This window comes from Lontra canadensis, unplaced genomic scaffold, assembly GCF_010015895.1.
Source record: "Lontra canadensis isolate GAN:19392208 unplaced genomic scaffold, GSC_riverotter_1.0 scaffold1, whole genome shotgun sequence".
Taxonomy (NCBI): Eukaryota; Metazoa; Chordata; class Mammalia; order Carnivora; family Mustelidae; genus Lontra; species Lontra canadensis.
In genome coordinates, this window is record NW_022630995.1 from 68,743,927 (window position 1) to 68,761,045 (window position 17,119).

At 35.0% G+C, this 17,119-nt stretch overlaps 1 protein-coding gene across 6 annotated transcripts in view; it reads left to right on the forward strand.

Annotated features, from left to right (window-relative positions):
• INPP4B (inositol polyphosphate-4-phosphatase type II B) overlaps positions 1 to 17,119 on the forward strand; it is an 807,880-nt gene that overhangs the window by 672,316 nt on the left and 118,445 nt on the right. For all 6 annotated transcript variants that reach the window (XM_032857097.1, XM_032857105.1, XM_032857119.1 and 3 more), the window contains one exon: positions 10,854 to 11,057. In XM_032857097.1, coding sequence (XP_032712988.1) covers positions 10,854 to 11,057 — 204 coding nt within the window. The remainder of the gene's footprint in view (positions 1 to 10,853; positions 11,058 to 17,119) is intronic.

Below are 17,119 nucleotides of genomic sequence, written 5' to 3' on the forward strand. Positions count from 1 at the left end.
GTGTTGCTTTCTGCATACATTGCCTTTCATAGCATCTGGAAATGTAAAATAGACCAGGTTAAAACGTAAGCTTCAAAGTATTGCCACAGGATCAAAATGAATAAGCCTCATTCTCTTCTCAAATCTTACGAAGCATTATTATTATTATTTTTTTTTAAGTAGGAAATGAAACCTATTATTGGCTGAGGTATATTTCCTCTTTTTCTTGACATCTTTCATTCTCTTTGGTTCGTGGTCTTATTAAATGAGTTATATTAGATTTTGAAAATTACTTTATTTTCCTCTGGTGACCAACTAATTTTTATGCATATGAGGCTATATGTGTGAATAGGAGTGTCACTTCATTTGAAATCACAACTTTGATGTGGATTCTTATCAGTAGCGTGGGGTGATTCCTCTGCCTTGGTTTGCTTTCTACAACATTATCTACTGGGAGAAGGTTTTTAAAATTTCCAAAATATTAGCTATTGTTTGAAATATAATGGGACCTAAGCCTTAATTTTTTCAAGGATGACTTGCACCTGTACATGCAAAGAGGTAAGATAGTCTGGCATGGGTAAATACTGAACATCAACTTCCATATCTAATTAAGGCAGCTGAACGATTCAGAGAGATCCAAGATGGAAAAGAGAAATTTGCAGCATGATTTTAAATACAAAACCAGGTGTCCTGGAGTCCAATTCCAATATACTTAACCTTAACCTTCGCATTCTGAGGACATCTTGCAGTTTATTATGAGATAGTTCCAATAAATATGACCTTGAAGAAACTGAGCAAAAAAAAAAAAAAGTTATCATTTAAGAATCAAATAACTGTAGTTTGTCATGTCTCTAAAGAACAGATTTGTAAAAACTTGGGTATTATATATGTGTATATTTTTGATCCATATATGTTAATTTATAATATTAATACCTGGCACTTATTGAACATTTTAAAGTGTACATTATCATAAATTTTTCTTATAGAAAAAAATAATATCCATTTTCATTAAAAATTAGCTCATATCTATTCAACAAGGTCCACTGAATTGTCTCATAAATTAAAAAGTGAAAAATGACAACCTAAGTCTTCTAGTTCAAAAGGCAGCATTCTTTCCATGACTTAACAGGTACTTCCATCATGAAAAAGAAAGAAAAAAATTGACCCACATTTCACAGATACCCTACTTTGCCAAATATTGTGCTTTATGGCTTACATTGCTTCATTTAATCTTCAAATTTAATTTTCAAATTGTGGGTACATATTATCTCCTTCTCACAAAGGACAATGGTTGAAGCTCAGAGCCATTAAAAAAGATGTGTGAAATCATGCAGCTAGAGTCAAACCTGGGGTTCAAACAAAACCAGGGTTCAAACCCGGGTCTGGTTGACTCTGGAATGGAAAATATTTCTGGTATCCTCTGTGTAATATATGTGCTTTGACATTTCCTTTTTAAAAATATTTTAACATCTTTTTGTTAGACATACTCTTCAGTAATACTTCAGTATCCTAATAGTCAATAAATATGTCTTATAGTCAATAAATATGTTATGGCTAGAAAAAAGTGGGGGAAAGAGGAGAGTGTTGTATATAGTAAAATAACATAATCTCAGTCTCGTTGATTGCTTTTTTGGACTTGTAGATGATGTGAGGTTTTTCTGGGTTCACCTAAGCAGAAAATCTTAGCAAATAAGACATAACTGCAGTGATTACAGAGCAATATTTATATTCTTCCTGTGCATTGGGCAGGGGTTTGTCATTTCATACACCATTTACAACTTGCTGCAATGATTGGAATGGGGGATGGGACAGGGTGTGTATTTTTCCTTTAATTCAGCATTGCTCCAACTTTCTCCTCTCTGTTTTTCTACTAAATAGACACACTTCATCTATTAATAAATCTGTCAGCCCTTGAAATCAGGGGGAATTTTTTTAGGTTGAGTTTGCAAGCCATGCATTATTTTAAGAACTCATGCCTGGAATTTCAAAGAATTATTGAAGTTAACAGAGTTTTGCATAATCTATCAAGATGGCTGATAATTTATGGTTTAAAATAACGTATGATCCATGAACTTAGCATAAAATGTAAATATTCTTAGTGGCATCTTAAATTTTATTATAATTTAATATTAGAAAGATGTAGCTTAAAATATTTTCGATTTTTATTGTTGTTGTTTTAAGATTTTATTTCTAAGTAATCTCTATACCCAATGTGGGGCTCAAACTTAACCACCACAAGATCAAGAGTTGCATGCTCTGCTGACTGAGCCGGCCAGGTGCCCCTAAGACATTTTGTGTTTGAGATCGGGGTCTTTCACACTGTGGGTTAGAGCATAAAAATCCTTTTTTTGTTAAGAAGCCTCTTGTTTCTTTTAGAGTCTGAACTGTTATGTTTACAAAATAAGTACTTGGTTGTTTTCTTTGGAATTCATTCATGTAGCATATTCAATACATAAAAAGGATTATCTATGGTCATACTTATCAAGGAAACTCCATAGTCAAATATGGGAAAGTTCTCTGTACTAGGGTAGGGAGGTTGGGGAAGGCTAAGGGCAGCCCATGGATAGTGTAGAGGAGGGATTCAATTATTTTGTAATGAGATGGCATCTCTCCTCTTAGGTAACATGTTGCCTCTGGAGATGATAGCAAAGAACACGTTATCAGATCAATATATACACAGAGTCTGGGGTGGAAAGCAAAGGACAACAGAGACAATTGCATATTCAGAGAATCTCAGAGCAGCAATATTCATAGATCTAAAGTCAATTCATGTCATCTCTGCTGTCACTGATAACCAAGCCATAAGACTAAGGCTCCCCAGCAAAATTCCATCCCTCTGAACAACTACTGGTAGAAACAAACAAACAAACGAACGAATACAATTTATGAAAAGTAAAAATACTGAGTTCGTATTAATTATCAGGTGCGGTTTCTGACACTAGGTGCACAAAATGGCATAAGACACAGGTCTGTTCCTTGTCTTCCCAAGAGATTCAAGGTTCTTGATGATAATGGTTATTTATGATTCTAATGATGATGACAATAATAGCTAGCATTACACTTTAATAACTGTAAGTGAGAAATTATAACTTTCCACAAGTCCACAAAGTGGACACTATTATTTTCAACATTTAATCTTTTTAATCCTATGAAGTAAGTATTGTTAATATCCTTATTTTATACAGTAAGGGGAAACTGAGGTACAGAAATATATATAATGCACTCAAAATCACACCTTGTGAGTCTAGCTCCAGAATCTGTGAGCTTAACTGCTATACAATATGGTGAAATGTCCCATGAGTTCCATGATGGACACTTGCGTATGCAGTGAAGGAAACAAGTAAGAATGTGGGGGTGGGAGTGGGGAAGACAAAACTGAAAGTCCATGAGAATAAAAATGTTTTATAATTTTTTCATGTCCTAATGAGCACAAACTCAATTAAATTGTTCTAATTTTTAAATTATTAGTATATCTTCTGATAAATGACTGGGTTTGTTTATTGCATATTAATCCATGAAAATAATAAAAAAATTATTTAATCTTTTAGGGTCATAACAAAAGACAGGCTCTAAGTTTATATGAATAGCTTGAACAGAGAAGACAAAGGATAGGCCAAATTTTTAACATAAGACCTGAAAGTTTAATAATAGGATGTGATAAAAATATATTTTCCTTTCTGCTAGACTGAAAGTATGCAGTACTATGGAAAAGAAAAGGGAGAAAAAAGTAATGTGATGAAATTCAAACTGAAAAATCAAGGACCTAAGTATAGACCAATGTATGGGTATTTATCTCTAATAGCTTAGATATATATGTGACATTAGTGCTTTTTTTCCATATTTTTTTTATTTTTCCTTTTTCTCATTTTATTTTATTTATTTTTCAGTGTTCCAAAGTTCATTGTTTATGCCCCACACCCAGTGCTCCATGCAATAGGTGCCGTCCATAATACCCACCACCAGGCTCACCCACCTCCCCTCCAAAACCCTCAATTTGTTTCTCAGAGTCCACAGTCTCTTATGGTTTGTCTCACCCTCCAATTTCCCCCGTCTCACTTCTCCTCTCCATCTCTCATTGTCCTCCGTGTTATTCCTTATGCTCCACAAGTAAGTGAAACCATGTAACATTAGCTTTAAAGCCCATCACATTCTTTATTTCACAGAGATTGATAAATCCTGTTTAAAAATCATTATTATTATTGCTCACTAAAAAACAGTATCAAGCACTTAATTATGTTTGGTATTGGACTAGAGGCTGTATGACAAATACTACATAGAAATGGCTCTTAACTTCTACCACCTAAAATTTTAAAAAATGGGTTGTGTCACATTATGACAATTGCTAAATGGTAACAATAACAGGATTTTGGTACAATGTTAGAGGCTAAGCTCCCATTATGTTTAACAAAATCTCACAACTTCTGATTTCTAGTATCCTTTAACCTTAACATGATATGCTGAAACATCCTACTGTATTCAAAACAAAGAAAACAAAACATTTTATTCTAACATTTAACTCAGGGTTTTCTTAAGAAATATGCTGGGTTTTTTGGTTTTTGGCTTTGTTTTGTTTTTTTAATGACAATGCCAGGAAGCCAGTATACTAAGAAGTTGAGATACACATAATATATTGATTTTGTTGATCATTTAGGTACTGAGAAGGAATTCTTAGTTTTGTTTACTTCAAACACTCCCAAATCTATCTCAGTTCCAAACTAAACAGAAGAACTTAATGAGTAGAAGTTCTTTTGTTTGTTTTATTTAGAGTTGGTGAAAGTATATATAAAGGAATATAAAAATAAATAAATGAAATGAAATTTTGTGAAAGTATTTCTATTTCTTCTTTTTATATTCCTCTTTAAATGGTAAACATTTAATTGGTGAAATAAGCATATACTAAGCAAAAATGAAGCAGGAAAATATGACCCATAACCAGAAGAAAGATCAAGCAACTGAAAGAGACCCCAAATGACAGAAATAATGAAATTAGCAGATAAGGACCTTACAACAGCAATTATAAATATGGTCCATATATTTAGGGAAGCTGAGAAGCACATAAACAGTGAGGAAAAAACGGAAATCTTAAAAAGAATAACATAGAGATGAGAGAATTATGAAATATAATGTCTAAATAAAACTATATAGTAGGTGGGCTTAGCAGATTGGTCACTTGAGAAGAATAAATAGTGAACTTGCAAACATTAGAAACATTAGTATTAGAAACCATTTAAATGAAGTATATAGAGAAAAAGACATAAAAACATAAATAGAACAAAAATGACTTATAGAACAATACCAAGAAGTCTCGTATGCATGGAACTGGAGTCCTGGAAGAAGCAGAGAGGAAAACGGAAAAATATTTGCTGAAGTGATGATGAAAATCTTCAAAATTCAATGAAACAGTGAAACTATAGATCCAACAAGCTCAATGTACTCCATGCAGAATAAACATGAAAAATGAAGGTATATCACCATTAAATTACTGAGAAACAAAGATAAACTGAAAATTGAGAAAAGGAAAAAGAGATATGTAACAGAATTACTCACAGGCTTCTTATTAGATACTATGTAAGTCAGAAGACAATACAGTAATATCTTCAAAGTATTCACACACACACACACACATGCACACACATATTCTATATCAAAAGAAGGTATCTTTCAAAAATAAAGAGGAAATAAAGACCATTGTAGACAAATAACAACTGAGAGATTTCCTAGAAAACTTTCACTACTACAAATTTTAAAGTAGTCTTTAGGCAGAAGGAAGTGATAACATGTAAAAAACAGGTCTACACCAAAGAATAAGGAGTGCCAGAAATGGTAAATATCTGGACAGTTATAAAAAATTTGAAACTTTAATTTACTTAAACATATTTACTCTTTAAAATAAAAGTAATACCCAAGGGTGCTGGGTGGCTCAGTCAGTTATGCGTCCAACTCTTGATTTCAGCTCAGGTCATTATCTCAGGAGCCCGGTGAGGGCCCAAAGCTCACATGGAGTCTGCTTGAGATTCTCTCTCTCTCCCCCTCTCTTTGCCCCTCCTCCCCACTCAGGTTCTCCCTCTCTCTCTCTCAAAAAAGAAAAAAAAATTAGAAAAAAATAAATGAAAGTATCAATGTATTATGTGGCTTGTAACTTATTAGTGTAAGTATAGATATAGTGGAATGGGATAAAGAATCTAGAAATACATCCACACATATATATTTCAATGACTTTAGACAAAATTGCAAAGAATATTCACTGGGAAAATGACATTTTTTAACATAAAACTCAGAAACAATTGGAAATCCTTAGGCAAAAACAAAAAACCTTTCCTTATCTTTACCTCACACATCTATAAAAATTAATTTAAAATGGATCATAGATCTCAATATACAAGCTAAGAGAAAGAAGCAAACAAACAAATGTCTAGATGACAACATAGGAGAAAATTTCTGTTATCCTGGGTTAGGCATATATTTCTTAGAATACAAGAAGTAGGAACCAAAAGAAGAAAATAAATGATACATAAGACATCATCAAAATAAAAAACGTCCATTAAAGTTTTCAGGAGACACTAGTCAGAAGACACTATTAAAAAAATGAAAAGGCAAGTCATTCAAACGCAATTTGAAAAGATAGACAGAATACATTTATTAAAAACACTTGAGGGGCACCTGGGGGCTCAGTGGGTTAAGCCTCTGCCTTCGGCTCAGGTCATGGTCTCAGGGTCTTGGGATTGAGCCCCGCATCAGGCTCAAACACCTGAGATCAGGTTGGACTTTTAATCTTGAGAGACTTTCAGATTCAAATAGGTGACAATGCTGGTGGTGGGTAGAGATGGGTTTTAGAGACTGGGGCATAAAGTTGATAGTTGAAGATATCAAGAAGTGAGTTTTATCACCAATAGAAAAAAAATGCTTTCAAGGTAGTTGTTTAAGATTCTTTAGGATCCACTTACTGTATTTTAAAGGAGCCTGGAATGAGGAGTCAAGAAAGGAAACTGAAAAGATCATTAAAGAAAGAGGAGCATGGAGCATAAATAGAAGAGTGCACTTCACAGTTTACAATGAACTACCACAAGGGTTTCACAAATAGCCTTTGTAATTTTGTGCAAACTAGGGAAAAGTGATTATGTGATTTAGCCAAGGTCAAATGAATAATTCGTATGATCTGCCCAGATGTCAAGTAACTCTCCTGAAGTTGAGTTCAATGTTCTTTTCTTTGGGGAATGTTGAACACATATTAATGTACTAATTCCCGTGTATAGCACTATTGTCCTATGAAATAATTAAAGCTTATCAAACCAGAAGTGCCTAGATGGCTCAGTTGTTGAGCAACCGACTCTTGGTTTTGGCTCAACTCATGACCTCACTGGTCCTGGGATCAAGCAGTGTAGGGCTTCCCCACTCACTGGGGAGTCTGCTTGAGAGATTCTTTCCTTCTGCCCCTATCCCCTCAATTAAATGAATAAGTCTCTAAAAAATGAAAATACCAGATTTATTGTGGTAATAATTTTGCAGTATATCTAAATGTTGAATCCTTATACTGTACACATGAAACTGATAATACTGTATGTCAATTATACCTCAATAATAAAAAAGAAATCAAATGGTATCAGAGAGGGACCAATGTAGCTGCAGATGAAGCTAACTGGGTGCAGAACAATAGGGAGTGGTAGGGTCTGGAAAAAAAAATAAACAGGATTCTTTTTTGCCATATACATGGCTACTGTAATAATAATCAACCGTTTATGTCATGGGCTACTTCTGTATTGCAGGTGGGATTAGGCAAGACTTTGAATTTTTTCAGTTGAAAAAGAAGATTCTAAATAGAATGATACTTTGCATAATTTGTTGAGATCTCTAGTTAAAAAGGGTGGTTTTAAATAAACATATTCTTAGCTATTCCTCTGCCATTGATATTTAGGAACCTAGGAAATTCACCCCTAGGAGAGGTAATTTTACTGGTTTTACACTTACAAATAATTCTGTATGTTACTTTGAAGAATACTTATATAAAAATATGAATTGGAAAAATGTCAGTAAGGCAAGAAAACATTTCATTTTTAAGATAACATTTCTCTCTTTTAATATCAAACAAAATGATCTATCTTAGGTTCAGAGATTATGCTTTTTTTTTAACTATATTATTAAACTATTTTAAATAAATTGTTTTTCCTACCCTTAGGATAACATTTAGACAGCCCTTTTTCTTTCCTTTAATGCAGTGTGAGCTGAGTCAGAAAAGGAAAACGTTTTCAATACTTTGAGCCAATGGGCAACTCAGAGACACAGTCACATCTTTCTTAGGATTTTAACTTCCCTAATATCATCTCAGTTGCAAGAACAGCAACATTCAGATGTATGGGAATCAAGTGATTACATTAATCTCTTCAAGCTAATTTATTTTGACTGCAAAACATCAGGGTCTACATTGGTCTACATTTACTAAGTACTGCTGGTCAAGAAAATTTGTAGATCATATGGTTATATGGAATATTTAGCTATTTTCTAAAAAAGTACAATTCTGTGCAAAGGATCTTGGTGATTCAGAAAGTTTCCAAAGAATCAAATAAATTTTTCAATGTAGACACAAAGTGTTTCTCTAAGATTTTTTGTGTTCATTCAGCTACCCTCAAGAAAATTCTGGTTTGTAAAACTGCAAGAATATGGTGTATTATCTTTGATGTCTTTGGTGATAAATCAACCCAAATGAGATTTGAATAAGTGAAGTGGAATCTCTGTGCATGCATGCAATGGGAAGAAAATGATGGCAATTATAAGAACTGTAGATTTCATTGGGTGTGAATAGATATTCAGCTCCATAGTAATTAGGTGACTGTTATGGAGACTGGAGCTGTAGTAGCAGGAATTCAAAGAAGGCAAGCTGTTTTGCTCTAAAAATAAACCAAAAGAATTTATTGAAACTATCAATAAAGAAATAGTTTAGTTAAGCTGAATGGAAGTAAATTTGCATTTTAAAATATTTAAATTCACATTGATGGATCCATCCATGGTGTATAAAATTATGTAAATAACATGTTTCCCCATTTTTGCTTTAACTATACTGCCTTGTCTGAGTACTGTCTAGCTAAATTTTTCATCAGTATTTTTTTGGTAACTTTCATTCTCATTTTAACACTTCATTGTGAACATCAATTAACACTTCTCTTTGTGCCTTTTTGGTATAAGCTGCCTTTTTCTTTTGTTTTCCTAATTTATTACCAAAATATTTTTCAACCTTTTATTCTTGTATATTCATTTCTTAAATATCTCTTGTCTGCTTACCTTCAGAGTGCTCTCAGTATGACCAATAGATTAAAAGAGTATTTAAAAACATCCAGTAAAGTTTAACAGTGAAGACAATTACATTGGCAATTGCAGACACGATTAATTATAAGAGTGGATAGATATCCAAAGCAGTCAGGAGGTTGGGGTTTAGAAAGAAGGGGGAGGACAGAAGCATGCAGGTGATGGTGGGTGGGTAGGTGGTGTGGAGTAAGGAGAAAAGCTACTGAATTTGTTAGAAAACTCGGGCTCTATTCCATTTGTTTTATCAGTAAGCAGTCTTTTCAGGACAGGGCACCACTCTTGCTTCTTAGTTTCCTTCTCTGGTCAATGAAGAGGTCTGACTTTAAGGTCTCTTCCAGCTCTGGAACTTCGTGATCGATTGCAAAGGCTTAACTGTGTAGATATAACATAGTCTTATTAGGAAGTTGTTTTGCATGGGATTTAGCTGGTTTTTTTGAATTGCTGACACTCACAACAGGGGTTTTTTAGGGATAATTTAGTAACCATTACTTAGACGTGGCACTGTTGACTGCACCTTGAGAATCCCTCAATAAAGGATTACCTTGAGTTACAGCAGTGGTGAAGTCAGCATTACATCCAAGTATCTCATTAAATGGTGATGGTATCAACTAGTATTCAAAATTATGCTTTGAGTTTTCAAAATAATGCTTTAAGTTAAAGGGCTCCTTCCTAACAGATTACCAGGTGTGAATGTGTTAGTAATATGAGTCAATGCTTGAGTTACTTCTCTACGCTTTAACTGAGTAAATTATTAGACCACGTGCACGTTAAGCATAGTACAATACAGAAAATCAATTACGACCTCCTCCAGTAGAGTAGGGTGAAGCTATTAAACATTTCATCAGGAAATTGCAAAGTACTACTGTCAAGTTCTTTATTATTGGGAAGCCGTCACTTCTATAGTACTTACTAAGTATTTACCACCAGCTTATAAAAATCTGCCATGGCAAGTTTCACAGCAGCCTCATTCACACCGAGCATTACTGGAAACATTTGGTGGAGGAAGACAGTTTAGGGAGTGATAATAAGGAATAAAACCCAAATATTTTCATGGGAATACTGCCTGTGTTATCTCTACTGTTAAAAGCTACCCATGATGCTAAGAAGCAAAAAAGTTTTCTGAGTCTATTTTCAGATGTATCATCCTTTCTTTAGCCTTTCTTTCTGCTCAAAATACAGAATATACACAGTCTCATCACATTTTCTTTTAAGGTGCATTTGGAATTACTTGAAAAGTGTAGCAGGTAGATGGTGTTCCAATGATGATCTCTAGTGAAATTCATCTTCAAAGACAGAATTTGGAACTAAAAGAGAGGGGGCTGAGGAGACAGCTGCTGTTTATAGTGCCCACAGACCCGAAGCTTTAGCTTTCAGAACAGGAGGACTCAAGGCCTTGGCGGCATCCCAAAACTCAACTATTTTCACTGATTGGTATGAATCATTTTCTCTCTCTGTTGCCTGTACTTTTTCCACCAGGCGCACCACATATGTGCCAACAAATCTGCTGTTGACCTTTTCATAGCTTTATGCTGGGATGCCTACCACGGTGTTTCTAATCCTTGTCAATTTCTTTCCAGACAGAGCTTTTTGTACATGCCTTCAAGGATCAGCTGGTCCGAAGTGCTCTTTTGGCCCTCTACACTGCCAGACCAGGAGGTGTCCTTAAGAAACCACCGTCTCCTAAGAACAGCACAGAGGAGAGCTGTCCCCAGGACCCACCCCCGCCGATGAGAAGGCAGGACTCCATACCACATCATTCAGACTATGATGAGGAGGAGTGGGTAAGTGTCATGCACATCGCTTGCCTCCTCAGGTTTAGGCCTGAAAGCTAGAGCAAGAAAGATGAGCATCTCTGCTTTTCATCAAAACAAGTTGGAAAGTAGTCATAATACAGATTGTGGATAAGTAGGCCACATTTTTTTCCTTGGTGGCAAATTATGAATGCAAGTTTTATTCCTGATCACATTCATTTAGCATAAAAATTTATATATATATATATATATATATATATATATATATAACCTAAATGTCATAAAAGCAAAGATGCCATAATTATACGATTCTATAGCACTTTTCTGTATTTATTGCCAAGGTAATATAAACCATTAAAATGGTGTTTTTTTTAGAAAAAGAGTAAAAAATCACTCATAATCCACTACTTGTTGCAAATATTTTCTTGTTGCAATCCAGTGTTTCAGCTCTAGACATCCTTCAAGAAGTATGAGCATTTAAATGTCAGTGGACACAGAGATCTCTTAAATCCTTCCTGTTCATGATTCTATTATTTAAAGGAAGATGTTGCCCCAGGTTCTCTAAAATTGGCCAAAGGATGGTTACATAAAAGCCTCTGAAAATAGCTAGTAAAAGCAAAAAAACAAAAACAAAACAACAAAAAAAAAACACCCAAAAAACAAAAAACACAAAAAACAAAACAAAAAAAACAACACACATACACACACACACACACACAAGCCAGCATGGTAATAAGAACTCTAGTGGGACAGAATAAGAGAAACATGAAGGTCCTGGGCAAAGGGGAACAGTGTTATTCCTGAATAAACACATATTGATTATCCAGGAAATCCCCAAAGTACACACACCTCACACCCAGAGAGGAAGCTGTTTGCTGTATCTTGAGTTTAACCAAGAAAATAGTATTCCAGCCATATAGATGGTAAATAGTTAATGATTACTTTTCCTGCCACCCTAGGATTTAAGAGCGTTCAGGGAGTAAATTATTTGAAAGGCCCGGCTCTCTCAAAAAAATTGCTGTCTGAAGGGCTATGAAGTGATGCCTGCTCTTTCTTTTGATAAAATTTCTATCACAGGAAAGACAGAGCTGGGTTCCAAGAGGTAAATGCTGAATAAGTATTTGTTGCTGATGATTAAGATTGCGTTTCTCCCACTGAAGCATTTTCAAAAGAGCAAATCTAATATTTCTCCTTTTTACCTTCACCTTCTTCTTCAATTTATCTACAGCTCCAAGGCGTATGTACCTCTTAACCTCTCTGAAGTTCAATTTTCTCAACTGTAAAGTGAAAATAACAGCCCCTGCTCTGTTTAGCTCTTCAGGTGGTCATGAGATAAATGACTCACCTGAGCAATAATGCCCCATTACCTGGAAAGGCCTAGGCAAATGCTTTGTATTACCTCAGTATTATTGCTGTACATTGTCCTTTTTAAGATGCACACATTAAATAGTCTTATTATGGGGATTAATACTATACCTTGAGGTAAATGGGGAGACTGGATCTAGCATAAAATGTGTACTGGGAATTTTAAAGCTTTGAGTAGATACAGAAAATAACTTGTCTTTCATTTAATTAAACATACAATGTTAACCTTTTGACAAATAATTTCTGTTTTTACGTTAAATGAAGTGAGAATTTTGAAACTGGGTGTCTTTTGTTTTGATCATTTTCCTTTTTTTCTTTTTTTTGTATTTTAATATATTTTATTTGTTTCTTATTTTATTATGTTATTTTAGTCGTTAGTCACTATACAGTACATCATTAGTTTTTGATGTAGCATTCCACGATTCCTTGTTGGCATATAACACCCAGTGCTCCATGTAATCCGTGCCCTCCATGATACCCAGGCTTACCCATCCCCCCCACCCCCCCCCCCCTAAAACCCCTCAGGTTGTTTCCTGTAGTCCATAGTTTCCCATGGTTCTTTTCCCCCTCTGATTTCCCCCCTTCATTTTTCCCTTCCTTCTCCTAATGTTCTCCATGCTATTCCTTATGTTCCACAACTAAGTGAAATCATATAATAATAATTGTCTTTCTCTGCTTGACTTATTTCACTTCACATAATCACCTCCAGTTCCATTTTCACCCCACTGTCCTGCAAACCCTCCCCCACATCTCGCTGTTTTCCTGCTGCTCCAAAGTGTCCCTCTCCTGCCCTCCCTCCTTATTTCCTTTTCTTTCCATCATTTTTGAGACCTTCTGTATTGTAGTGCTGCAATGAGGAAGGTAAGTGACACTAGATTCTTAGGTTCTAGAACTCAGTCTCGTGGTGGATAAAACATACTAGCCAATAGTTACAAAATGTTGTGACCAAGGTTGGAGAGAGCCAGTTGGTAGAAAATAAGCTCTGCTTATATGACTTCCGCTCAAGATCATATGTACAGACCCTTTCACGGCGGGGAGAGAAGGAAGGGCGTGAGAAATGTGCAGTGAGCAGACGAGGTTTGTGGTGAGCCCGTCTGTGTTCCTGCTCACCTGCTCTGCCTGGTTGATTGTGCCACGTGCTGGAGACAGCGTGAAACACCCAGGGACACGAGGACTCCGTGCCCTATCCAAGGCTTTGGAAAGACAAATGACAACTGCAGAGCAACTCCAGGTTGTAATAGGATAAAGCTGGAAGGAGTCTGGTGGTCATGTGGATCCCCAGAAGTAAAGTTCTTAAGATGTTAAAGGGAATAGAAAGTTAATCCTTCAGGAAAGAGAATGACTTTCAGACGGGCACACAGCACCTGATGTATAAGGAGAGTGTGTGTGTGCATGATTATACCATAGTTGTTTATTATACCATTAGTTGTTTGCTTCAAAGATGGTGGAAACTGAGCATGTTTATACTCCAGAAACCATTTGAGAAGGAGATAGGTGATGACTGTAGCATGAGGCCCTCTTTCCAAAGGGAAGAAATGATTCAAGTACGCAGGTGGAGAGCAGTCCTGGGCAAGAGTGGGCTTTCCTGCTGAGACCGCAGGGAGAGTGTAAAGACCAGCTTCACTTTGGGGAGGCTGGGTGAAGCTGGGTGGCTTCTTTTGTGTTTGTTTAAAATATTTTCCCAGTCATGTCTCAATACAACTGACATGTAAAACCTTATTAGCTTAAGGTATACATGATAATGACTTGGGAAATCATTACCATGATAAATTTAATTAACATACATTACCTCATAGTTGATCTATTTTTCCATGAGAGTCTTTATCATCTACTCTCTTCTCAACTTTAAATATACAATGCAGTATTGTTAGCTATAGTCACCGCACTATACATTGCATCCCGGTGACTTACTATCTTAAAACTTTTCGACTCCCTTCATCTATTTATCCCACCCCCTACCCTCACCTCTGGCAACCATCAGCGTGTTCTCTGGTTCTATGAGTTTGTTTTTTGTTTGTTTTTAGATTTCGTATATAAATGAGGTTGTACAGTATTTTTCTTTCCCCATCTGACTTATGTTCACTGAGCTTAATGCCCTCGAGGTCCATCCTATTGTTGCAAATGGCAGGATTTCTCTCTTTTTATGGCTGAATGATAGTCCACATATATACCACATTTTCTTTGTCCATTCATCTGCTAATAGATACTCAGGTTGCTCTCCGTATCTTGGTTATTATAAAAAATGCTGCAGTGAATGTTGGGGTGCTGATACTTCTTTGAGATTCTGATTTCCTCTCCTTCAGGCATATGCGTGCTTAAAAATGGAATTGCTGGATCATACGGCCTGTCTATTTTGAGGTTTTTGAGGAACCTCCACACTGTTTTTCAGTGTCTGTACCAATTTCCATTCACAGAACAGTATACAGGGTTCGCTTTTTCCCACATCCACACCCAGCATTTGTTATCTCTTGTCTAAGTATTCTAAGTGCTATGAAGTGACATCTCATTGTAGTTTGGATTTGCATTTCGCTGATGATGAGTGATGTTGAGCATTTTGCCATGGCCTGGAGGCCATTTGTATGTCTTCTTTGGAATGATGTTTATTCCATTCCTCTGGCCACTTTTTAAAAAATTTATTTCCATTGAGTTGTATGAGTTCTTTGTGTAGTTTGAATATTAACCCGAGTGCTTTATTTTATCCTTAAAGTAGAATCATGTGCAAAGAGAAGGGGACGAGGAGGACACGCTGAGGAGAGGGGTAAAAAGTTTCAAACTGGCGCCAAAGAAAATGCGTACTGGCCCTTACTAACAACATTTGGAAAAATTAGGAAAAATTTTGGTCCTCATGTAGGACCCGTCAGTGTTGCAGTAGAAATCTTTGTGGTAACTGATATACCTTTTATTATTCTTCTGGGAACACTTTCCTAGTCTTGACACTAGGAAAAAGTCAAACTGATTTGTTCTTCCAGTTGATGTGGAATGGTCCTGTCAGTTTCTCAGCTGTTTTGGTTTCCTTCACAGGCAAAAGGATAGAATAATAATAAAGATCTCCATCTCCTTCTTTATCTTCTTTCATATAATTTCTGAATTTCCTCCGGAACCCACTGTTGCTAGAAAGTATATGAATACTTTGTCTAAATTTACCACAATTACAAGGAAAATACTTCCCACTCAGAAAAGTTGCTTCTAACTCTCTCCTCCTAATTTGACTCTATGTACAAATATAACTAACTTTGATTGTTACACAACATTCTAATTGATTTTCCATAGCAAACACTTTCTATTAAAAAGATACCTTGGTTAAAAGATAGAAATCCCTTACTTAAAAAATATCTACCAAAGTCATAACCATTTAATGTTATTTTCAAAGCTTTTTCTAACTTTGAAAAGTTGAGTAAATCCAAAGAAAATGTAGCTAATTGAAATGTCTTTAGAGACAGTGCTATTAAATGAATTGGAAACATAACTTTGTGAACCACTTTTCTTAGTTAATTAGGTGTTAGAAAAGTTTCAGCACTGATTACATGTTTAATCAACTTCCTAAAATAATTCAGTGTTTTAAGTTAATTTAGTTAGGTTTCTGTGATATACGAAAGTATTCTCTGATCATTTAAGTTGGTTTAGATTTGCACATAAGATTACAGTAGCTCCATTAAAAAAATTGTTTTATTTAATGTCTTATAATGATTGTAGTTTTAACAATCACTTAACTTGAACAACTGTCTTTAAACTTCTTGTAATAAATATTGGGAAAGTAAATATATACTTGTAAATTACTTTTGAATTCTACTCTGTTTATATAAAAACCTTTCTTTTTGAGGTTAAGAGAAGGAATTTCTATTAATTCTAAATTAGAGTGAGGCTGTTCTTTTTCGACCTGTTTTGTTGGCAGAATTGATGACATATGAATCTGGATAATAATTATCTAGTCAATACGGAAGAGATTGAAACTAAAATAATCACTGACAAAAAAAAGTCTGTTATTTGCTGAATTTTCTTATTAAATGATTGAATGCTTTAAAGATTTATTTTCCTGAAAAGTTAGTAAACAATTAAACCCAAAGGAATGTGGGGATTTTATGACAATCTGTGCAAAGAAGTAAAATAATATAACGTTCTTCATCTTTTAGCTGGTAAAAATGACATATTGCTTTTTCTTTCTCTTTATCTATACAACAGATGCTTCTAGCAGCTGGGACTCCAAGATTAGTTTGTCCAAAATATGAAAGCATGTCATCCAACTAAAGTATTAAGTTGACCCAGTTTTTGTGGCTTCCAGTAATTATACTATTCTCTAGAACACTATGATTTAACTTCAACATTACTACACTGATGGGTTCGGGGCTAAATCTGTCTACCCTCATTCAAAAATTGTTAAAAAAAAAAAAAAGATAAACTTCTGATCCTTTATATTCTGATCCATTCCAGTAAAGAGCAGAAGTAGGAAAACTATTCTTATTACTTAGTCATATCCCAAACCCAATTTTTTTAGTTGAACTAAATTTCTATAACAGGCAAGATTTCACCATCCAAATTACCCAATTAATTCCCTTCTTTGTGTTGTAAATGTAAATCAAATTTTAAATTTTATTCCCTTGCTTAAGGTAAGGGAACATTTGCTATGACTTCTTATGGTAAAATGTGTTCACAACACATAAGCACAATAGATGATCCACATTAATCTATAATAAATTTTCAACAATTTTATAGGTTATAGAAGCATGTGT